This window comes from Hydractinia symbiolongicarpus, chromosome 10, assembly GCF_029227915.1.
Source record: "Hydractinia symbiolongicarpus strain clone_291-10 chromosome 10, HSymV2.1, whole genome shotgun sequence".
Classification (NCBI taxonomy): domain Eukaryota; kingdom Metazoa; phylum Cnidaria; class Hydrozoa; order Anthoathecata; family Hydractiniidae; genus Hydractinia; species Hydractinia symbiolongicarpus.
Window position 1 is genome coordinate 13,450,253 of NC_079884.1, and position 25,212 is coordinate 13,475,464.

At 33.1% G+C, this 25,212-nt stretch overlaps 2 protein-coding genes across 3 annotated transcripts; one reads left to right on the forward strand and one right to left on the reverse strand.

Moving 5' to 3' along the window:
* Nucleotides 1–2,693: 2,693 nt before the first annotated feature.
* Nucleotides 2,694–9,406, forward strand: LOC130612078 (choline dehydrogenase, mitochondrial-like). The gene is made up of 7 exons (XM_057433367.1): nucleotides 2,694–2,789; nucleotides 3,705–3,966; nucleotides 4,459–4,631; nucleotides 4,984–5,489; nucleotides 6,143–6,373; nucleotides 7,806–8,007; nucleotides 8,870–9,406. The coding sequence occupies exons 1-7, from the start codon at nucleotides 2,729–2,731 to the stop codon at nucleotides 9,181–9,183; spliced, it is 1,749 nt and encodes a 582-aa protein (XP_057289350.1). The 5' UTR covers nucleotides 2,694–2,728; the 3' UTR covers nucleotides 9,184–9,406.
* A 5,206-nt stretch (nucleotides 9,407–14,612) lies between these two features.
* LOC130612345 (CUB and peptidase domain-containing protein 2-like) lies at nucleotides 14,613–24,919 on the reverse strand. Of its 2 annotated transcripts, none has more exons than XM_057433651.1 (8): nucleotides 23,565–24,919; nucleotides 22,628–22,874; nucleotides 18,917–19,090; nucleotides 18,628–18,768; nucleotides 18,173–18,310; nucleotides 17,159–17,278; nucleotides 16,746–16,909; nucleotides 14,613–16,157 (listed from the first exon to the last, which is right to left on the reverse strand). In XM_057433651.1, the coding sequence occupies exons 2-8, from the start codon at nucleotides 22,695–22,697 to the stop codon at nucleotides 15,723–15,725; spliced, it is 1,242 nt and encodes a 413-aa protein (XP_057289634.1). In that variant the 5' UTR covers nucleotides 22,698–22,874; nucleotides 23,565–24,919; the 3' UTR covers nucleotides 14,613–15,722. The 2 variants fall into 2 exon arrangements, with proteins under 2 accessions (XP_057289634.1, XP_057289633.1); XM_057433650.1 differs by having other exon boundaries at nucleotides 23,412–24,919.
* Nucleotides 24,920–25,212: the final 293 nt, after the last annotated feature.

Sequence of the window (25,212 nt, forward strand, 5' to 3'; positions counted from 1 at the left end):
AGTAGAGGCTCAAGAACTGGACAAGAATGCAATTGGAACGTACAAACTCATGGACGGCAACGAAACCTTAGTGGGACATTTGCCAATAGAGTTGTCAAAGCTGATATCGTTTTTTATTGAAATTGGAGATAATCATGTAAATGCGACAGTTACTGGGAAACGAAAACGAGAGATTGGTTTAAGTGTACCTGCAAAGTTCATTTGTTTTACATCTAGCAAAAGTTATGCTAAAATTCTTCACGGTGAACTGTTAAAGCGTAAAACTAAATATTCGTATTTGTCATTAGATGTAGAAGAATTTTGTGAAAGAAAACAGATCAAATTCATATAAATACCAACTTTTTTTACTTTCCCTATTAAAATGGTTTTTTTCTAATAAACGCCGCATCTAAGGTCCGGCGTTCTTTGGAGGGCGGCGTTCTTTAGAGGGCGGCGTTTATTACAAATTTTCATATAGAAGTGCGGCGTTCTTTGGAGGGCGGCGTTCTTTAGAGGGCGGCGTTCTTTAGAGGAAATACGGTATTTTAAATTCACACAGTAAAAACGCAAATATGCAGTAAACAGTTCTATTAGCAAGAATACTAAAAACAACAACAAATAAATACAAAGAGCAGTGAGCATACACAAAAACAACTAAATATATACAACGATAAACGAGTGAGCATACTACTATATAAAGATGAAGTAGCTAATATAAAGCTTAGTCTATAATACAAATATATACATATTAGGTAATGCCGATATCTAGAGAATAGTTAGCAGGGAGTGTGGAGGAGCAAATTTGGCTGAAGAACTGAAGAGGAAAATGAAAACCATGTGCCAACTATATATACTCTGAGGCAAGGAGTTCTGGGAGGAACCTTCTAGAAGGAGTAGGGCTGACCACATGGAGTGGAGTACTAGGATACACAATGGGGGTATGTACATACTGTGGGATTTAAACACTGATAAACAAGATTTATCAGTCACTAAAAGTTTTAATTCGAAAACGTTTCGAAAAAAACAAACATTATTTTTATATGTATTTAATGATAATAGAAACCATGCTATCTCAGGTAGTGAAAAGGACGAAATAATGCTTCGTCCTTTTGGACAAGTTTTTATTCTAGACTAATTTTCTAATCGTAACTTCGACCAAATATTATTCTAAATGTGCGGGAAACTACTGGATGCGTGTGATTCTATCTATAGATAACTTTTTAGTCGGGTGAGGATACTGTGACGATACTTGATGCGGGTGAGTTCACATATCTGCCTATATATAAAACTAGTAACTGTTCACATTTCAGCCATCAGTACAGGAGCGTTTCTATCTTGTCTGCAATATATTCTTGGATCCGGATTGTTAACATAATCAAATTTTAAAAGAGGAAACAAAAATTTTTAGGAAAAATGAGTGACATATTTTGATTTATCAGCAAAAATTATAGGAATTTTTTATTCCCATATGATTTTTAGAATAGGATTTATTGTAATCAGTTGATTTGCATGATAATTTCTTCGTAAAAATGTTTAGATACTGAAAATGACAGTTGTATTTGGTGTATAAATGTGAAAATATGCATGTTTTTATGTATATTTAGGTTTTTTTGGCATAAAAATAAATAACATAATAATTATCACGGATTATCTGTAACAGCGATGTACTGAACGTTCTTTTCTAATGTTTATAGAATTTTGTTATTTTTGTTATTTATTTATATTTTGATATTTTCTGTGGCCACCTGTTGCTCGGAGGTAGCGAAGAAAAAAAAAGAAAGGATTTATTGAGTAAGTGAGACCACTAAAGTTGGATTTAAAGAGGCTACGGAATGGCTGTTGGTTTTCGACTTTAGCAAATGTCAAGTTTGTGGGGGCGAAAAACAAAGTGGCTATTTTCCAGCATGTATATCTAGAATTTTTATCTTCTCCAGCCGTGGTCATGTTTTCATCCAAAATGAGTCTCGCTAAGATATTTCTTTGTAATAAACTCTTTGGAAAAAATATTAAACCAACGAGAAAAGTGCACTGGTCTGTTCAATGCTCAAAACGCGTTTGCCAATTTTTAATTATGCACGGAATATGCTGTACTGAAAAACATGTGACGAATTTAGACTATGTTCACACATTGTGGATAAATGTCGTTCCGAAATGATTTTTGTTGCGGGTAGGCCTCACATTCACACGGTTTCGAAGCTATCCGATATGCAAAACGGGATGATTCCGTTCCGCTATGAATAGTAAAATGATTCCGCTCCTCTGTTTTTTGAAAATCATGTTCACACGTCATTCCGGAACAAAACGATTCCTAAATGAAACCTATCCGCAATGTGTGAACATAGTCTTACTAGTATGCTTGTAACTGGTGTACATAGAAAAAAGATCTGAGACAAAGGGTGAAATCGATTTGATGAGTGAAACATAGTGTGAAATTGAGATGGAGGAGACAAAATCGATTTTCTTTATCATATAAAGAGACTCGAGAAGAAGAAAGAGTTTGTGGAAATGGAGGTTCTCGCTTTTTCAAAGGAAATGCGTGTGTCCAATTGATCATACAATTTTTGCCTTAGTGATTTATGTACAAAAAAGTATTGATGTCTAATTTATATTGTCACATATTATTGTTAAGTTTAGAGGTTTAATAGATAATGATTACTTTATCTCTATTTCTTTTATTATCTCTAAATTTATAATTTTTATTTTATAATCATAAAAATATATATGTATTTATTTGTTAGATATTTAAAACATGAATAGTAATCTTACAACTGCATCAACTTTGAAACTTGCAAGATGTTTACGAAGAAGCTGTAAGTATTATTATCAAGCTCAATGACTATGTAATATATAAACCTTTACTATTTACTAAATTAGGTTAAATTAAGTCTATAAAATTTATTTTATCACTTAGGCGACTCCAACTTGTTCTACGGGCCCGACCAACCCTAATTTTAATGAAAACAAAAAAAATAACAAAATATCAAGCAAAAAGTGTTAAAGAAAAAGATTTGAAAAAAAAACACATTTTCTCATCTCATCTTGTGAAAATATAATAAGCTAAATAATGAAAATAAGCAATGTTATATTGTGTTGTTTGAATGTCAATCTACAATTTTTTTAACCATCTTGATTTTTCAGCTTAGCCCTCAGTCATTGCACCGACCTCTCAAGCTCGGTTGGCACTTATAGACCTCAGGCGTTATTTTGCAGTACAGTCTGGGTAATCGGTTATTATTCAAAACATCACAAGTATATTCTGTATAACTTTCAAAACAACACAAGGAATATTCTTGCTGGCATAACTTTTAAAAACAAGTTTATGAGCATACAAGTATTTTAATCATTTCACCTTGACAGCTGTTATTTTATCCAAACATTTTTTATAGCGAGACAAATTATTATTATTTTTCCTTCCCAACAAAAAAAATATTAACTACATGCGTGATGCGAAAATTCATAGAAAAAGATAAAACTATTTTTATTTCGCCCAACGACCGACCATAAGCTAATGTCGACTTCGCCCATAGAACAACTAATTAGGTAGGAGTCGTCTTACCAAATTCAATTAATGCCAAATTAAGAAATTTATTAATTCCTTCAAAAAAGAGAAATAAAATAAAGCCATGCAAAATAAGGAATTGAGTGATTTTTATTTCAGATGATCTTATTTACAACGTTTGGATTTTTGTCTGACAAAAGATAAACATACAGTATTTGACCTTTAGCTACAGCTACACAAGGCAAAAGACAAATGATATTTAGTACGACTCATGATTATGTTATTGTTGGAAGTGGATCTGCTGGATGCGTTCTTGCGAATCGCTTATCTGAAGATGGTTGTAATAAAGTGTTAGCATTGGAGGCTGGCCCTCGTGATGCTTGGTGGAACTGGAAAATACACATGCCAGCTGCTTTAACATATAATTTATGCAACGATAAGTACAATTGGTATTATCACACAGTTCCACAAAAACAAATGAATGATAGGTCAGTAAATTATATTATTAATACTATAAAACAAGCCCAATGAACGAAATCTTTGCTATGTATAGCTCTCTAAGGTTTTAAACACATTGATTTTAATACAACTTTGTGGAATATTTTTTCTTCTCAAAGAAAACGGTGGCAGAGAAATCAGCTGCTCTGCTGTTCTATGCATTGTTAAGAAAACCTAGATGATTGTAAAAACGTTTCCTAGTCTTTTAATTTAAGTACCAGATAGGAAATGATATTTTTACCATGTGTCACTCCAATGAAAGGAATAAGAGAAAACGTTTCATAATTTTTGAATTTTTTTTAATAAATCAGCTCCTGCCATTGCTTCACATTAAATCGTAAAATTTCTGGGTAAGGTAAATTTCTATATTTACGTCACTGCGAATTCTAAAATGTGCAAAAAAAAAAACAAACAAATCATTCCATTAGGATGTATATGCAATTTTTAAAAGGTTTCGTTTACAGACATTTTGAATATTTTAGAGTGATGTATTGGCCTCGTGGCCGAGTTTGGGGTGGCTCATCTGCACTCAATGCAATGGTATACATCAGAGGCCATGCATATGATTATGACAGATGGGAGAAAGAAGGAGCTGAAGGATGGTCCTACGCTGATTGTATACCTTACTTTAAAAAAGCACAAACACATCCGTTAGGTGGGCCTCTTGTGTACATTAAATTTTACTTCCTAGATTGATAAACATTTTATTTTATCTTGGAAAAAGATTTGATGTTTTGTTATTTCTTGTTTTCAGTCAAAGAAAAACGATATGAAACTGATCTATTTAAGTTATATTGTGCATAATATTCACATTTTTCAATTTTTACAAAGTAAAACACCATTGAAGAACATTATTGATGGTCAGGGAAATTCAAAATTAAAAAGTAATTTCTCTTTAAAAATGCAGTCTATTCCTCTAACTGTCTTATTTGATGTCGTCTAGGAAATGGAACAGACACATTCATTGTTCATTATTCACCAAACCTATATGCAATGTTCTCGTTTAGGTGAAGATGATTACAGAGGGGGATCTGGTCCATTGCATGTCTCTAGAGGAAAAATGATCAATCCATTATACAATGCATTTATAGAAGCAGGACAACAAGCTGGTTATCCTTATACCAGTGATGTAAATGGTTACCAACAAGAAGGTGTTGGCCCATTTGATATGACTATTAACAAGGGTAAGCGATGGAGTGCCTCTCAGGCTTATTTGAGGCCAGCTCTGAGGAGAAAGAATTTGTTTACAAACACTGGAGCGGCAGTAACTAGAATTATATTTGAAGGAACAAAAGCAGTGGGAGTTGAATATGTACAGGACCATCAAATAAAACGTGCAAAGGCTACAAAAGAAGTTATACTTTCTGGTGGAGCAATAAACACCCCACAATTACTTATGTTATCTGGTGTGGGTGACGCTTCAGAGCTATCCGAACATAATATTCCAGTGGTGGCAAATCTACCGGGTGTAGGTAAAAATTTGCAGGATCATTTGGAAGTTTACATTCAAAACGTGAGTTGTGTTATTTTTCAATGGCTTAACCCTTAGATTCTGCAGCAGTTTTTGAAAAAACCCAAATTTCCATTGCTCTGACAATCTTTTTAATTTGAAATCGACTTCCGGCCACCTGCTATCTTAATGTTGGTGAACCTGAGCTCTGCTGGATGGAAAATTTAATTCTCTTTTGTATGGCCTTGATGTCTTAAAGTTAGGTGATCAAGACACCCTGACACGCGAATTGGCTTGCTTGTGAGTCTTTAGCGGCAGTTGATAAAAGCTCAAGACCTCAGAAATAACAAAGAGTAAACAGACGGGTTGCGCACTCTGATGGGACAATAGAAACAGACTTGGAGATGTTTCAAATTGCCTCTTTTTTACGTTATATATTTATAAAACTGCGACATTTTCTTGCAAACTAATAATTAATACCTGCAATATTTACTTTATGAAGCCATTAAATTTAGCAGTACATACCTTTTATTTCTTTGTTATATTTCATTGTTATATTTTTTATTATATTTCTTTGTTATATTTCTTTGTTATATTTCTTTTTTATATTTCTTTTGTTATGTTTCTTTGTTATATTTCTTTGTTTTGTTTTGGTTTTTTATATTCCTGTGTTATATTTTTTTGTTATATTTCTTTGTTATATTTCTTTTTTACAGCATTGTACCCAACCAATCACTCTTTACAAGCAGACGCGATTGTGGTATATGCCGATCATAGGCAGTCAGTGGTTTTTAACAAGAACGGGTGATTGTGCCACAAGCAGTTTAGAAGCCGGTGGTTTCATTCGCTCAAGAGATGGTTTAACACATCCTGACATTCAACTGCATTTCTTACCCTTCGCAGTGAAAGACCATGGTAGAGTGTTTCCAGATGGACACGCGTATCAAGTAAGTTGTCCTCGTGTTGTAACGAATTGAGAAAGTTGTCCTCGTGTCGTAATGAATTGAGAAAGAAAACGTCTTTGATTGGAGGGAAAATTAACGTCAATATTTCGTTTGACCTACATTTGAAGGCTTTAAAGGCTGAAATACACGATCAGTTTAAATGGATCAATTTAAACTGACAGTTTTTTTTCATTAGTTAAACTGATAAGACGCACCTGTCTACACGTGCAGTTTAAAATGAAAAAACTTTCATTTTTTCTTCTTTTTCGACATGGACAGCGCAGTACAGTTTTAAATAAAAAATTTTTTTTTTCTTTTTCGACATGGACAGCGCAGTGCAAGGTGCAGCGATTGCAGCGGCTGACGCTGTTATGGTAAAAAGAAAAAAAGTGCAAGAACGAAACGAACAGTCTGGGTAAAGGCGTGGTTACAACGGATGCATTTTTTGGGTGCATATAATACGTTGTTAAGTGAACTTAGGCAGATAGATCATTTGGAGTATCAAAAGTTCTTGCGTATTGGACCTGAAACTTTTGATGAATTACTGTTCCTTATTGAACATTCAATAAGAAAAAAAATACAGTCATGCGAGATTCTCTACCTCCAAAAATTAAACTACCAGCAACTATTCGTTTTTTGGCGACTGGAGCTAGTTACGCAGAAAAAAAAATATACGCAAGAAAAATCATATAAAAGTTGATCATTCTGAAGTGTTCGCCACGTGTTGAAAACAAAAGAAACATCCGGCTTATCTCATGATTTCAATAAAATATTTTCATCAGTTTAACCGAAAAAGATGAACACGTCCAATTTTTAAAAAAACTGATCAGTTCTGAAGGTTCACGAAAAATTCATCCGTTTTTTTTTGTTTACACGATCAGTATTTTCTATTATCAGTTTAAACTGTCAGTTTAAACTGATCGTGTATTTCAGCCTTAAGAGAATTTTCCACTAGAATCTGACACCTATTGACAACATATTTACTATAGGTGTGTTTGAATGCAGTGAAGTATATAAAATGTACGAAGATGAGATATAAATTAAATGTATTTAGTGTAAAACGATACAATGCTAGTTTTTCATGAAAATCACACCATTACGTTTTAAGCTGTAAGTCCTTTAAATTCCGAATCGCCCACACGCGATTATTTTACACTCATTCGATTTTTTATGCTGCTAAGTAATAATTATTATATACATAAGTACAATTATGTCTTATAATATAATTTTTAATACGCATATTAATTTTGCGTACTTTAAAAAATAATTTTTTCGCGAAACATTTATATTTTCAAAGTTTGCGTGACTAAGCAGCATTTAAAATCGCCGCGCAATAATAAATAGAGCGCGAAATCTTATAAGGTTAAGACAATTGCTTAAATACTAAGGTAAAAAAGTGTATACCGCTCTATGTTTTTATTACATACTGTTTCAGCTTCATGCTGGCACGTTAAGAGCTACGAGCCGGGGTACACTGAAGTTAAAATCGAGAAACCCATTTGATCATCCTGAGCTGGATCCAAACTATTTGTCAACTGCTGAAGATGTCAAAGATTTGAGAGAATGTGTCAAGCTGTCTCGAGAGATTCTGGCTCAAGAAGCGTTTAAAACCTTCGACGGTGGAGAGCTACAACCAGGTTTGTTTGTTCTTTGTTCGTTACTTTTTAAATGATTTCCCAGGGTAACCGCTTTAGTTACTATTGGTACCGTTATTAATCAGGGTCCTGCGAAGTGTTCCTAGCCTTAAGAACCCATTCGAGCTACGGAAGCACAGGCACAGCAACGGCTTAGCTAGACAGCCGCCTAAGGCATCAATCTTATTCCCTTGCTGAATACTGAGCAGGAAGGATCGATTCTCACTTTTTTTCTACCATGACTCGGACGTGAATTAAATAGACGGTTTTCTGCACTGTAGGCAAACCCTCCACTACAACGCGCTTTTTGCGATTCTGAAACAAATCGTACTACGATTTACACTTGATTCTTCGCAATTTAAATCTACCGTCAACAACAAAATATCTTGGGGTTAATAGTTTTCCTTAAATTCTGTTAAGGCTGCCATATTTCCGTCATAATGTGATTGAAATAAAAAGGCCTCGGCAAACGATCGAAAATGATTTATATCTACAGCCCTTCAAAAAAAGTTAGTGCTAGAAATCTCCTATCCATTTTCGTGGTTAAAGTGTTTGTACTGCCTCCAAATTTAGCAAGAGAGGAGCGTTTTAGTGTCACCATTTTAGAGTACTGTAACACGACCTTGTTAATTTTTTGATAATTTTGGTTGTCCTAATTGGTGAAAAGTTTTCAGATTAATTCTTTTGTAATGTTTTCGCCTTTATCTTGTTTTGCCTGGCATTTTGGGTTAGAGCATTTTGCGGAAGAAGACGCGTGTTGTGTTATATATTGTCGAAACCTTTTTCCCCAATAGCAATGCATTGCTGCCTTATGTTTAAAATTTTTCTTTAAAAAATATTTCTGTGACAATTGTATATTTTATAGGTCCAAGTGTTCAGACAGACGAAGAAATAGATTCTTTTGTACGAGAAATGGGTGACTCAGCTTATCATCCGTCATGCACTTGTAAAATGGGTCATCCCGACGACATTCTCTCAGTGGTCGACTCAGAAGCACGTGTTAAAGGAATTGAAAATTTACGAATTGTTGACGCGTCTATAATGCCGTCAGTTGTTAGTGGAAACTTAAACGGCCCAGTTATCATGATGGCGGAAAAAATTGCGGATAAAATTAGAGGACAGTCATTACCTAAATCTACAGCGCCGGTGTACGAAACACTCACAGGAAGTCAGCGATGATGTCATAGGTAGAGAGGGTGACTAATGGGTTGGACTTCTGGCCCATCTAAAATTTCCTTCGTCCTCCACGTAATTCTGCAGTTATCAAGTTAAGAGCTAATTTTAGTTTTCACTACGTGTCACGATTTTGTCACAACAGACTACAAATCTTTAACTTGTATATGTACTGGACATTTCATGTCTTTTGTTTACATTACTGATTAAATTATTCTCAAATCTCTTAGTCCGGTAAGATAATTTTGATGTCTCCATCACGGTTGTATGCCAGAAACTGTTTTATTCATGCTATGTTACACAGCGTAAGTATTACAACTTGATGCAACATATTATGTCAATAACTTTCCTATTATTTTTTTGACAAATGAAATTGCCACAGTAAACGATACAATTTTAGTTCAAAATAAAAATGCTGTCTTGTCCACAAAACGTCGTCGCAAATTCCAGAAAGTAATGGTAACATCAAAATTTTGACATGGTAACGCCAATAACTTTTTTGAGCACATAAGTTCAGTAAAAATGTCTCGTAATTTTCGTGAATTATTGTCAATTTCGAGAAATTTACTAAAACAGTAAGAAATTTGGATTTTCTTTTCTGTTCTTTTGAAAAATGATTTTTAACCATTTTGTTTTTGAGGTTTACTTCGCACTTATAACAAATAAGTCTTTATTTTATGTGCCCTCCATAGAGGCTCTTGAAAACAGTAGTCCCAGCTCAAATGTCATCCATTATAAATTATCCTAAGTTTTTTTACTCAATTCTGTGCTGCACATTTGGATCAATTTTTACTAAATTGTCTTAAAAATGCAATAATAAAATGCTTTTAAATTTAATTCAATTGTGGTGCTAAACTATCTTTATGTCGCTATTAAATCAGCAATGGAAAGGAAGGAGATTAATCTTCTGGTTTACTTCGCAATTTACAATTGTGAAAATCGACTTAGAAGTCTTTATTTTATCTTTCCCTCCTGTTCAATCTTATCTTTTCATGGGATGTTATCTTTTCAAGGATAGAGACAGCTAAAAATTACAGCAATTATTCCGAATAGTAAAATGTTTAAAAATGAATACCTTATTCAGTGGGCATTTTGCCTTTTTGATAAATTTGATTGCAGCAAAATAAAGTCTCAGGCACAAAACCCTGGGAACAAGTTTCAAAAGAGGTTATATAGATCCACAAAGACGAAAGTCATTCTCACCAGTGTTCAAGAAAGTTTTAGGTTTCCTAGCCTCAATATACGCATGTTTCTTATTTGAACTGTAATGTATTTCTTTTTCCTTGTTTTTTATTTGAAATTTTAACAGCTAAATTTCTTACCGTTTATTTCGTAAATGAGTTATCTCATGAAAATACGTATCAGTGATTTAGAAAACCTTTAAATTAAGCCAGGTGACCTTAAGACCATGCAATAGATAGTATTCTCTGTAGGAAATTCACCCAAAACCTGAAATATCAAAATTTTTACAACGTTTGGCCGAGTTATGAAATACTTTATATAATTAACCCACGTTAACCCATAGCAGGCGACAAGCTTTAAAATCCGAATGCATTTGCAACATAAACATATGGCATAAAAATACGTATCAGTGACTTGGAAAACCTTTAAATTAAGCCAGGTGACCTTAAGACCATGCAATAGATAGTATTCTCTGTAGGAAATTCACCCAAAACCTGAAATATCAAAATTTTTACAACGTTTGGTCGAGTTATGAAATACTTTATAATAATTAACCCACGTTAACCCATAGCAGGCGAGAAGCTTTAAAATCTGAATGCATTTGCAACATATACGTATGGTATCTCACCTTTTATTCGGTGTTTTTCAAAGCTAGGCGCACAATAATAAAAGGCCTGGCGTAGTCAATAGTCAATTATTTGACGGCGCGATGGCCCCGTCAAATAAATATCAGACATGGTAAAGGTTTATATGATTCCTTTATATGCAATTTATCAGTAATGTTATCTTAAACTGAGCTACTGTAGTTTTAAGTCGATTCCGATAGGAATCAGGTATCACATACTAAGAATCCTAGGCTTCTTTAACCTGAACAGGGTAAAGATTTCTCTCTCTTAAATAATAACATTAAAGTGTAAAATTAGTGTAAAGTTGATATGAAATAAAATTGAAATACTTCGCTCTGAAACCGTTTTTGCACTGGCCAGTCTAAGCAACAAAGACGACTTTTAGAGGAATTAATTACCTTCTTCTTAAACCTAGCAACATTACCACTTTCTACAAAATACAGCTCCTCGTGTTGTCCTTGTTGCCTCGTCAAAACAAACTTTTGATTCACTTATATTTGATATACTTTACAGAACGTAACTTATTTTACCGCCACAAAGAATACTTAAAGTAGTGATCTTTTTTTTAGTAAATAGCAGTAAAAAAGTAGCAAATTTATCATTAAAAAAGTTTTTGTTCATAAACAGGTTGTCTATACAGTAGTAAAGTGCGTATAATTTCTTGTACTTTACCTATCGAGTGGTCTTTTTAGTACACCTTCATTAAGAATGTGCGACGATGGAGAGTACCGTCCATGTCAGAGATCCTACTTGAACTGCTTATAGTCTCGGGTTTAACTTTCCGAATTCTCGGATTAACATCTCTATTGCTGATAAAAAACGTGCATGTTATGATAACGGTTTTGTTATAATGACATATTTATATCTATTTCTACCTTTACGCAACTCCTTACAGGATATGAATCGGATCTCTTATGAAATACAGGGGAATCTCTCTATCTCGAACTCGCAAGGGACCAAAAAAATTGTTCGAGATAGAAAAAGTTCGAGAAAAAGAAAGGAAAATACCTTAGGTGAACCACAAAGGGACCGAGACTTCAGTTCGAGTTAGAGAGAAGTTCGAGATAGAGAGTAGGCGAGATAGAGAGATTCCACTGTATTTTTGTTTACATCATAACGCCGGGTCATACGTGTTTCTAAATATGTGCAAGTGTTATTTCAAAGAAATTTTAGTAGAATTTTATTTTTTTGTAACCTTAATCTTACTTAGGACATGATTTTTAGAGCCCCCAGATTATAAGGAAGATGAACAAATAGCATATCAGGGGACAATTGAAATAAAGAAATACGGATGACATCATTAATTCCCGATGTCATCATATATTTTTGAACCTGCAAAATAGCTAAATAGGATATTTAAATGGTTGCTCAATGACCCCCTTAATATTTGAATTACGCTCCTTAACACATTTTTCTCTTGCATACGTTGCGTTTTACCTTCACATGTGAAAGTCATGAAAATATATTACAAAAATGAAGCAGCAAGTGAAAAAAGTATCAAGAAAGTTTGATATTCTAGCTGCAACACATGCTTTACATCTGCTTCACTTTACCCCAGTGTTCACACAGTGTTTTCCTCCGCTTCTGATCATGCTTCTGCTTTAGCGTGTGCGTTTGGTTTACAGATGCGAACTAAAATTGTTTCACTGTCCTCAAGCTAACTTAAAGCGATTGAAATTATCCAGGTTGCCACATTTCAACCCCTAAAACAGCATGTCGCAGAAGTTATTAGAAAAAATTTGGGTTGATGGCTTTTTATAACAAATTTTGGGGGTTAGAGTGGTTGTAGTTACCCAAAATGTTGCTCATGTTTCGAAAAATTACCGCAAATTTCTTCCAATTAAATTAGGCAAACAGTAAGTTAACATAAACCCCAGGGCTCTTCGGCGTATAAGAACCGTATAAGAGCCTCGGGGACGAGGTTGATTAATAGCTAATCTTTTTCAGTCATCTTTTAGATACCTGCGTTAGCTATCTACCAGTCAGGTCGAAAAAGATTAGTTATAAAGGCGAAGTACGTTAGTTCTCTTTAACTTTTAGTGTGGGAGTTAAAGATAAGGAGGACTGTATTTTATGAATGAAAAATAAAGACTGAATATTTACACGGCCAAATGGCCTTTACATGTCGGGACAGCGGTTGGTGTAATCCGCAGAATACATGTGTCTGAAGATTTTACCGAACACTAGTAAAGAAGCCAAGTACCTAAAAAAACTAGAAATTGTTAAGTACACGACACAGACTGGCAACCTCGTCCCCAGGACTTGAGAGGCTTATTAAATTTACTAACTGGTAGACTTGTTGCAGAACGTTCACTTCCAATGCGAAAAATAATGAGTCCAAACCCCGGCCATGTCATGCCAGAGACTATAAAGTGTGAATCGCTCCTTTTTGCTTAGCTTTCAGCACGAAAATACGATTAATATCTTAGGTGGTTTCTTAGTTGAATGTCTTGTACCGCTTGCCATCCGGAGTTCTCGCGTCTTTACAAAATAAAATCTATCGATTTTGTTTACAAAGTTTCTTAAATTTTGACTTGTTGTTATTGAACTGCTTATAAACTTATGTCTTATGTTAAATCATATTAGTATGATCAGGTAATATTGGTAATTTTTCCTTTTTGACGTATATTTTGGTGTGTCTTTTAATGTTGTTTTGACCTATCATTTCATATCAAGTGACTGCCAATTCTCGAGATATTTTCTAAAGCTAGTAGACCCAGAGTCCCTACTATGGTTATTGCGCATTTTCTTGCCTCATTAACATTTAACTATAAGGAGAAAGCCTTCTATTCTACTAGAAATGTCTTATGGTAATTGTATATCCACCTTGTTTGGCGTTTCACAGTGTAAGAATATTCAGGAACTCGCGGAATTAGCTTGTGTACATGTCTTATATAAGAACAAACCATGTAAGTACAGCAGGCTTTCAGGAGTTTAAAACTTTTGATCAAGCTGAAAACATACTACAATCGTGGACAAAAATATTTAGACTAAGGCGGTTTTTTACTTATTATCCAAATATTGAAAAACAGTCAAATAGTCAATACTCTGCAGCCGGAAGGCTGCAAAGTCGCTACTTTTGCACACAAGTAGGCCCGGCAGAGAGTGTTGAAAAGTTGCTAGTCACATTCTTTAGCACGCCCGCACACCGAAATAATTCACGAAATAATTCACGTCGGGGACCACGAAGGCCCCGAGATTCGTGATTAATGGCCTTGCTGATGTCAGCAACAATTAGCACATTTTAAGAATTTCGTATTTACCAAATAAGTCCTAAGTCCACTCTGAACATTGACAAGTGAAGTTTAACAAGTTCAAGATGTGTGAATTTAGTATAGAATGAGCCTACGCAATTACTTGTGGCGGCGAACTTCGAAATTAGCTGTCTTTTTTTAACATATTGTGACCACGATTGTGGACTCTAAAATGTTCTGTATTTTAGAAGATCTGTTTGAAAAAAAAGAACCACTGCGGACTACATGTGGCATCACTGTGCTATTTCCCAGAACGCTTTTGGAATGTTTTTAAGTTTTAAAAATGCTAAGTATTAATAACGCCCAAAAAGACATCTTCAAAGTTTAGTGACCTCATAAAGAAAGCATGAAAGGTAGAATGATCGAAACGATGTAATGTCCTTGTGAAGATATTTTTGTTATAAAATAATTTACAATTGCAGAGATTTGTTTCTATTTCGTCTTAAAAAACCATATTGAATTGAAAGCATTCCTTCACAATAAGGTGTTAGTTTTCATAACAGAGAACATGTAAGAATACATACTTCCAAGTCTTCATAAAACTCAAGACTTAATAATTTATCTATCTCCTTCTAGCCTAGTTTCTATCTTCTCCTAAATTGTCACATCAAGAGATGATTCCCAAGGTAGGCTTTGCGTCGGGCGGGTGAAACGTGGTGCTTGAAATATTGCGGTTTGGATGTCATGAGTTTTGCCATAATTTTATTATTTTCGCTTTGATTTTGTAAACTAGAAACATTCTAAAATACGCACCTTGATGAATGTATTTCATCAAAAAATTTATTCCTTAACGTTTAGAGCAAATGGATGGGCTATAAAATGTCTATTTGATGTTTTGCGTACACGACGCACTTTGGGAATCAACCCTGGGGTACAAATGTTATTCGTACTTTCACGGAAGTCTTTGTGTTATTGTAGTTAGAGACAAAAAGGTGTGGCAAGAGAGGTTATTAAAGGGGTTAGTACATCAAAATTGGAGTAAGCTAAAAGAACACGGCCAATTAGTTGCCGAATGATAACGTCAAAAGTCATATATTTTACTGCTTGTCATATAAAATTAATTTTTATTCTGAGATGTTATTCTCATAAATTGATTTCAGTGAGCCATATATACCAGCCTAATCTTTTAAACTTGATGGAATGTCGCAGATGCTGAAATAATGGATTTGTCATAAAAAAATATCCAACTTTTAAGCTAGTTTCTATAACAGATAAACCATTTTAAACTTGGTCGATATTTTTCATTTTTCGTATTATTATGTTTTTTGGAATCGTTTCCATTTAGCCCACATTCCAACTCTCTAACTCGACTTTGTTCACACCAGTCTCTGAATGCCCCTGCTCTCCGTTGTCAAGAAAACACTCATATACAATCGAGTTTGAAAAAATTCTTCTCTTTGTCATCGCTGTTGTTGCCAGCAATACGGTTGTTAGGGAGTATTTCGTGTACATTTCTCACGACACTTCTACATTTTACGTCATACTATGAGTCGGTATTTGAGTATATTTTTGAGTCAATCCAAGTCCTGTATTTTGCAATGCGAGTATAATAGCTAAATTTAGACGGCTGTCCGCAGCCCTCGGACCAACTAAATAGTCCTAATAATAACCAACGTTTAGTCACGGGGTCTTGAATTGTCAAAGGTGAACCCCCGTCTCCTATACATGGTGCAGCTGCATTGTCCATTGTTCCTGCACATAGCATATATTTTTTATGGTATTCGTATGAGGTATAAGTCTTACATTTATATGGGCCAGCTATAGGTAACGTGATATGTTGAAGAACGCCGGAATAGTGTTGTCGTTTCGACGGGGGTATGCCTAACTTTATGGGTTCCGTTATGCCCCAACCTGAGACTGTAGCCATATGGCGGCCTCTCTCGTATTTTCGAGCTTCTCTTTTATTCACAAGACAAATCTAAAGAATATTAGAGAAAGTAAATTAAACATTTTCCGGTAAAAAAAGGCATTTATTTTACAATAAAGAATATCGACTGACAGTAAATTATCGGCAACCTTTTTTTTTTGGCCGTGAGTTTTGTTTTTATGTCTGCTTAGTAAGCATAAAAGCTGAAATTCATTCACTGTCGGAGAAAAGTTACAAAAAACCTCGCTACTGAAGATGAAAGAAGATCAGTATTTTTGTTAAATAAATTACATTTTAGTTCTGTAGACATCCTCGTCCCCAGGATATGTTACCCGATGTCAAATCGCAAGCTCTTACTTGACAGCGGCCTTGATGTCAAAAAGGCAAGAACAGAAATTTGTTCTGCAGAAAATATGTATAGAATTGCAAATTGCTTGGTCACTTTTTTTGAAAAAAGATTCAGTTAGATGGCAGGTTTTTATATTTTAAAAGAAAGAAATTGGCGGGAAATACCAACTCTCAAATGTATTCTCTTAAATACTAAAAACCCCACAACTTTGGCCATAAGTATCAAAGAAAATCGTTATTTGAATTTCACTATTGAAATTCTTTTAAGAGTAATCCAAAACAATCACTTACCGTGTTGACGTAGTCTGTTACTTCAGCCTTGCCTTCCAAACGCAACAGTGCTATATCATGTCTCGTGCTTTTCATTCTGGAGTACCTTTCATGAACAATGATACCTCCTGGTCTAACTCGAAACTGTTGTTCTTCATTTTCGGGCTTATTTCGGTCATTTTCACCTAAAACAAAATGTTTTTGATGCATTCACTATATTGACAAACAGACCTCCGGCCTGGGTCCTTGGTCTTGATTTTATCTAGTTCAAGTAAAACTTTACTCTATTTACACAGGTGAAAGACTATTAATAAGGAAGTGTTCTATTGTGTAGCTGTACTTTAAGTGTTAAAATCTGCCTAATTTGAGAAAAAAAACCCTAGAAATTCAGTTGTCGCTAAACACAGTGTTGGAAGTGTATGAAAAAGACTCACCCAAAGATACAATAATATCTTCTTCCTTCACAAGTTGGTCATTGTCAACATGTAGTAAACTGGCAATTGTAAGCACCCACCCAGGTTTGATTAACACTCCACTGAACAGCGTGACTGGTCCTAAAGACAAATTGTTTTAACTAAAACTCTCACTAAAATACCACCGCCCAGTGTTTGGGCGTTGATCAGGGGCGTTTTCTGAAGTTTAAGTTTCTCTATGAAATTCTCTTTCAAGCTTATACAGAGCAATCTCAAGAAAGTTACTTTCTTCTAAAGTTTGGCAAAATTTTAAGTTTGACTGATTAAATTTTACTGTGCGCTGTGAGAGGTAGGGCGTGGCTGTACATTTATTACTTTTTACTGAACACTTTAAATGTATATGCAGATAACGAAACTGGATTTGGAAGTTCTTGCATTTGTTTTTCCTGTTAAACCTGTTGTAGTAGAATAACATGAAGATAAGAGGAGATAAATGAGGTTCAGGTACTTGCTTATGCAAATAAAACTTGACATATAGGCCATTGTTTTTATACAAAAATTTTAATCTTTGAATTGATGATACCTCAACCCATATAAATTCGTGTTTGTAAGTTGCAGTAGTTTAAGAAAAAAATTAAAATGGGGGATTATGAAACAAACAATGGGACATTTTTTTAAATTGCATTCCAATGCTTCACATAGCCTGTTGTTCTTATTTGGGTAACTTTTTGCTCTTAAAATATTAATCTTTCGTTTTCAATCTCCAAGTGTATTTTGATTATCTATTTTAATATATTTTCTTTTCTTACTTCAGTTTTTCTTTATTTTTGTGTTTTGTGCAAATTCTTTTCCTAGAAATTTTTCGTTCTCGTTAGGCTGATAAAGTTAACAAAACATTTTTATTGCATAATGCTTCAGATAAAGAAAGATATAAAGAGTATGTTCGCTCTCCAATGTGTCGATCTTACTATGGTGTGGGTTTTTACAAAGAAACTAAAAAAAAACACCTGCGGAGAGGGTAAATCTACTACCAACCTCCGTTTACAGTTATAAGGGCCATCCAAGGCCATTCACCAGGTTGTGAATACTGCCCCCCTATTATGCGACGAATTCTTTTTCTTGTATCATTCGGTTGCTTAGTAACGATGCCACAACTGTCATCATCCAAAAGATCTACACGAAAATAAAAATGACGGGTATATTTTCATGAAAAGGAGGCTAGAACAAAATGCTTGTGTTTAGAATTTAAATGAAACAAACTATGAATGACGAAACATGAACACACGATTTTTTTAAGAACCAGTAATATCCGACCTGAGGCTGGCTGTTCTTATTTTTTGCGCTTTTTCAGCTTGATTTGTTTTTATTTATAAGTTTTTCTTCTCTATATTTCTTCGAAATTATTTGTTTAGAAATAAAAATTAGGTGTCTTTGTTGATAATGAAGCTGTATGATTCTGTCAGTGATTAAAAATCACAATAATTTCTTACATTGTAAGTTAACTTCTGATGTACATACATGTCCATCCCCAGTATAGCCAGGCCGACAAATACAGTCAAAACTTCCAATACCATTGATGCAATCTGCATATTGACTACATGAATGTCTTTTACTTTTGCATTCATCAATATCTAAGATTTAAAAATTTAAATATATTTTATGGGAAAACGAATAATAAATTTAAAAAAGTTAACTTTACGGAAAGTCATTTAGATATGAAACACTATGCTTAAATATTTCCGAAACCTCTGCTAAAATGCTTTTTCTTGCAAGGATTACCTTGGCAACGCGGTTTTTTGTTCGTCCATCTCTTTCTACCAACTTTACACCTTCTTTCAGTTACACCAACCAGTTTGAAACCTGTGTTGCATGTGTATCTGTAGCGTGATTTTGTTATCTTGTGAAGTTTTCCATTCAATGGTCTGTCAAGTTTTCCACAGCGAGATACTTTTGCTGTAATGAAAACAACGTGCTCAAAATGATTGATATAGAAAAAAAAGGGAGAAAAATCTTCCGCAGAAATATTAACATGTAAATATGTAATTTAAAAATAGTTCATATTTTTATTTCAAATGATGTCTGTAGGAATAAAGTTAACAAATTCTCTTTTTTTATGCTCAAACTTCAAGAACTTGTAACAGCTGAAGAATTGCTGTCCAAAACAGTAGTACTACACTTTGTCAGAACAGATACGTGTCATACACTACGAGAAAGATGTATCCACTAAAAAAGCTCTATCTAACCTAGAAAAAAGCATTCGGAATTATCTATTTTTTATTTTTCGCAGGACTTAATCTCCACGTATACACTCAAAAATTCGCTAATTTAAAACGACTTTTTTTGTGTGAAAAAAGTCCACTGTTTGGTCCTAAAGCAAGACAACATGCAATATGTGTCACTAAGTATTTTCTTTTAAAGTTGGGAATTATAAACAAAACCACAATCCAGTATGACAGCCTGGAAATTAAAGGCCCGTAAAACAGCTAGTTTACGATAATAACCATGACACAGAGTGTACATATTTTCTGAGAATTGTTCTGAAAGTTGTTTTGTGAGAATGACCTGAGTTTAAATCTGCAAATATTTGATGTGATATGAGACAATATTTTACGTAGCGATTGGACATGATTCCAAGTTACATTCTCTATGTTTTGTTTATGATTTGTTTGTTTGTTTGCTTGTTTGTTTATTTTCAGACACATTTTTTTTTTGCAAGAAGGTCAGCATGAACGTTTTCATACAGTGTTATCTGATAAAAATATTTAACAACAAGTGAAAATCACACGTTATGTTTCTTTCACCAACATATAAGAATGGTATTTTTGACACGCATATTTTTAAACCCACGTTTTTTTTATATTCTTTTTAACTTCGGTTATGGTTTTTGTGTTAGCTTTCTTTATTATTTTAATTTGCTCAAAAGAAGCGGTAGAGAATAAGGCAATTGTCTTTATGAAAGCACATGGGTATTACATCAGATATGGAATGTTTTGGTACTGTTCGTTATGATTTGAGCTTACTTTGGATTCTCTCATTTAGCAAAACAAACACAACTGGTAAAGCTAGGGTTCGGCACAAAACTCCTGTTGCGGCTAAATCTTAGCAAAATCATCTATATCTTTATGAAGTATATCTCCATAACAAGAGAGTGGGCGTATACTAACGCCCGTCTTAATACACTTTTGATTTATAAAAAAACGTTACTCTAGTGTCATCTTTCCACGAGAAAGTGAAGTTTAACACAAAACATTATAAAACAAAATTTAACAAAATTTAGGAAACGTTGTACATTTTTTCTGCGTGTGATACAATAAGTTATTTTAATCCTTGTTTACAAACTTGTTACAAGGAACTATCATCTTAAATAATCTGTCAACAACGCCTGGAATAGCTTCTTGCATCACTTATAGAGAAAATATATAACATTTTCAAGATTTTGTTAAACTTTGTTTTAAGATGTTTGGTATTTAACTTCTCTATTTTAACCCGAAAATATTTTTTAAATATTCCTTTCTAAATTTTCTAGAAATCAGGGCCTCGTGTCTTTTTGAAAGCGTGTTTCTTTAAAAGGAACATGTCTTCCTTATTTCTCTTCCTTTTTTCTTATTATTTTTCTTATTATTAATATTATTATTATTGTTATTATTATTATAATTATTATTACTACTAACATTTACTATCCTTCAAGAGTTAATAAAAGTGGCTGGAGATCATTTATAAGGAAAAGTTAAATGAATGAGCCCACAGGTAGTTAATCACCTGATTCGTTTTTCTTTCCAAATGAGACCAAACATTCCGCCCACAGCTACGCTGTAAGGTAGCTACATGTACCTAAACCAATTAGCTTCCATGATTTTAAGCAAAATAAATAATAAGGAACAATGTTAATGTGGTGAACCGTACGTTTTAGTATTCAGGTTTAGCACAATGCATTTTCTTATTGAATTATTTTAAGAGTAAAACAATTATAGATATGTTTTCGCTTTGAGATTCGGTTTCTTTTGATATACAGGACCCAGGAAACATGAGTTCTTTGAAGCACAGTGAAATAGGGACAAGAAAAATGAGTTAGGTTAATTATTGTTTTGAAATAATTTTGGAAGTGTTTGAAAACAAACTTGCTGTTTTTGTTCAGATTTTTAATATATCCGTTTGTTTTAGAAATAAAAAAAAAAAGAAACGGCCCTACTGAATGTAACCTTCAAAATTTATTCCTGTTTATTTACAGTATGGCATCCATTATTAGAATTTACATCTTTTACGCGAATATAAGAAATCGAAAAGCCACAGCCCTGGACTACTGGACTTCTTGCAAAAATTTCTGGTTACTTAAAACATTAATGCTGACACAACTGCTTTTCCTTCTATGCACCATAATAAATGACATTTAAATTGCTAGTTTTTGTTGAAATTTAGTTATGAGAAAAATCGTCTACGGTAGATTATGGGAAATACCTAACGGACGTAGACTGTGTTTTATGACATCTTTTCTCATCAAGGGCTTTCTTTAAGTATCTCGTGTTTTAAAGGTTGTAACTAGGCGAAAAAATTAAAAAATCCTGCTTAACATTCAGACTGAGGGAAGGTTTAAATGGTCGGTACTGTTGACAAGTAAAAATTATAAAGATCCCCCACAGAATAGATATCGTGTTAAGACCAAAATCACAGGTATTATGTGGTATTGTCTCGCAAGTCAAAATAGGTTGGACGAATTTGCTGTTTCGAAGAAATTGACAACACACCATTTTGTGTTGACAAGGCTAAAAACAATTTTTTTTCGCGCGTGTGTTGACGTTTTGCGCAGCTGTGTATGCAATGTAAACAATATGTTGATAATAATATGACGTCAATGGCAACTTTTGAGGCATTTGCAGACAAATTTTGGTCAAACTATTTTTAGATTGATAACAACATCAAATAATGTTATCTTTCACGAAGCATAATCTTGTGTGCTAACTAGCGTTGTAGCCATACACCTTGTTGTTTGGTTATCTTTTAAAAAACCCAACAAATTAGACTTCTAAGAATATCTTTTTTTCAGGTCACTATAAAATAGGTCACAATAATTGACTTGCATTGAGAATTTTTTTTATGGGAATATTTGTAACAAACAAAATTGGAAAATTATAATTTGTTATAAATAAAAGGTTATGTATGTTAGCAAATGATTTAAAAGTTTCAACCCAAATTTTTACAATTTTGTCAAAAGAAAACCTACTGTTTTTATGTGTTATTCTTAAAAATGCTCGTGTTTTTTACACTCATTTTTTCAAGAATCTCACATTTGTTTGAGCTTTGTGATTCTTAAATACCACCCATGATTCTTATAAAAAAACTCTTATATTAAATATTATATGATGAAATAACTTCTATGTTTTGATTCAGAAATGCCTTTGCAAGTATACTAAAACATAACAATATCAACACTCCAGCCTTAGCTACATAGAACATTACAACAACACAAAATATAATAATATAAAATTCACATACCTTCCAGACGATTATTCCATAAAATTACCATAAATAAACAAAACAAAGCAAACGTCTTCATTTCATTCATATTTTATATTTCATATATTATTACTAAAAATCTGTAAACAATAGCTCAACTTCTGTTTCGATATGTGTGTATATATATTATAATATAAAAAGTTATTTCTTTGATCGATCATATATATTACTCTGTCTTTCTTCTATGTTGTAATTATTTTGATTCTTCGACACGTCAAATATATACCTAGAAAAACAAACAAGATAATAATGAAACATTGGACAGGAAGGGATAAAATTAATAAAAATATGTGAATTTTTTGACAATTTCAAGATCACTTCAACGAACAGAGTGCACACGTGTTTAAGTATAAACATGACTGGCTGTAGTATAACTCACGATCAAGATGAAAAGCGTGAGAAAGATAGATAGTGAGTTTTCTGAATCTCTTCTGAAATGTTTCCATATAATACAGTACTGTTAAAAAAACCCAATAACTAAAAAAATAACAGTAACCAATTCTGCAGTATCCAATTCTGCTTTGCTGCTATTAAACTCTAAGTGATAAAATTATCTTTTGTTGATAAAAACAGTATATATGTTTTCCCATGGTGTAATATAACATATATCGTTACACGATCTCAGATAAAAGTTACTTAAGCTTAGTTACATATCCTTGGTTATAAAAAGGCTTTTAAAACAACTCTATCTTTCCAGCTTATTTCTCTTTCTCAAGTAAATCGTGCTTAAATCACACTCTCGACTACATCTATATAGTTTTACCAGAATTTCTCCTACGCGACACATGCAGGTTGTGTTCAATTCATCTTGTTATGAAAGATCTCCTGCCTGGATTTTTCCACACTATAGTTAACATTAAAGATGTGTGGGGTAGATAAAAAACATTACGTAAGCCTACGTCATATATTTTCATACCTTTTTAAACTGATTTTTATTTGTTTGATCGTTAACTATATTTACTATTTTTACCTTTAAATAGATAGAATTAAAAACACGTATATTAAGTGGGCTTAAAATGATTTCGTCATAGATATAAAAAAATAGACAGAAAAAAACAACTGACTTACCGTTATTCCTGTTTACGTCTTAAAAAATGATAAAGAAATGTAAAGTAAAATTCAAAATCCCGCATAGTCTATTTTCAAATTTCCTTCGCTATAACTGTCGTTCTAAGATTAGTTTTAAGATTATATTCCATGTCTGGCTATTTATCGATTCTTAAATTTCTTTTTTTGTTTTATTTGCTTCCTGTCTGGTTGAATAATCTGAGACCCACATAGTTTTTTTGAAGTTATTCAGGTCACGAATAGCAGGTTATCTCCATATAGTTGCTTATATCTTCTTTTAATCAGTTCTTATTTCCCCATATAGCTACAGCACTAAAAAGGTTGTAATTATTTAAGTATTAACATTAAATAATCCTATTAAAACTTTTTCCTTCTGGAAGTTTGTAAAAAAAAGTTATAACAAAATGTGTTAACGTGCAAACAATGTTTGCTTTTTTGTCTGATACAAAAGTTATTAACTGCAATTTTTTCATTTCGCTTGAAATACGATTAGACCATGTAACTTTCTCTCAGACTGCTGACAAAAACATTGTTACAGTTATTAAACTTTTGTTTCAACTTTTTTAAAAAAGCAAACCAAAGTTAAACATCAGAAACCGTGAAAAACTATCCAAATTACATGTTTATTGTTTAGTGTCGAACAGATGTTTTGGGTTCCTTTTTTCAGCCTTTCTCTATGCAATATGAAATTGAAATTAAAAACCGTGTCAAGGTCATAAAAAAATAGCACAGAGTGGAACATGACATAAAGAATCACTATAACTCGCATTAGTAATTTCTAAACTAGTTTTTCACTTACAAACCGTGATAAAGAGATTTAAGCATGCTAGAGGTTGGCTTTGTCTTTCGAAGTGAAACAAACGCTTTATATTATCCTCTTTTTTCACACTGTAAAATTAAAAATAACTACAGTAGGGTCTTTGCGGTGATTACTATAAGCATGCATGCAAAATAACGGTCCAGGACTGTGCTTTGAAGTTAAATCCTTGCAAAATTCTCCAACATATACTACAACCATAGATAAAAAATCTCAAAAATAAAATAAAATTCGTGTCAAAGAAGAAAGTATAAGACGACGAATTAAACAACAAGAACAGCGCAACTTTAATCTTTTCTCACTATATCTCGTATAACTTATTTTTTACTGTTACACTTCACACGAATGCTCTTGAATAAACTTCAACGTCTTAATCTGTATGGTCAACATGGTTTTAAAAAAACAGCCTAGAATATTCAACAGATCTTTTTAAAACAAAACATAAAATATAAACAATGACCATTATAAAAGGGAGGCAGTATTAACACTGCTCAAACTTGTTTACAATCAAATTATATTTTTTGTAAATAAAAGTTAATTTTATATATTTTTTCTCATACTTTTTCTTTCTTTATTCTTTTTTTTTACGGTTTATATCATTTTTTAATTTGTCTATATCTATTATTTTTTAATATTATATTTAACCGAGAAATTATTATACAAAAGAAATTCTAGACTA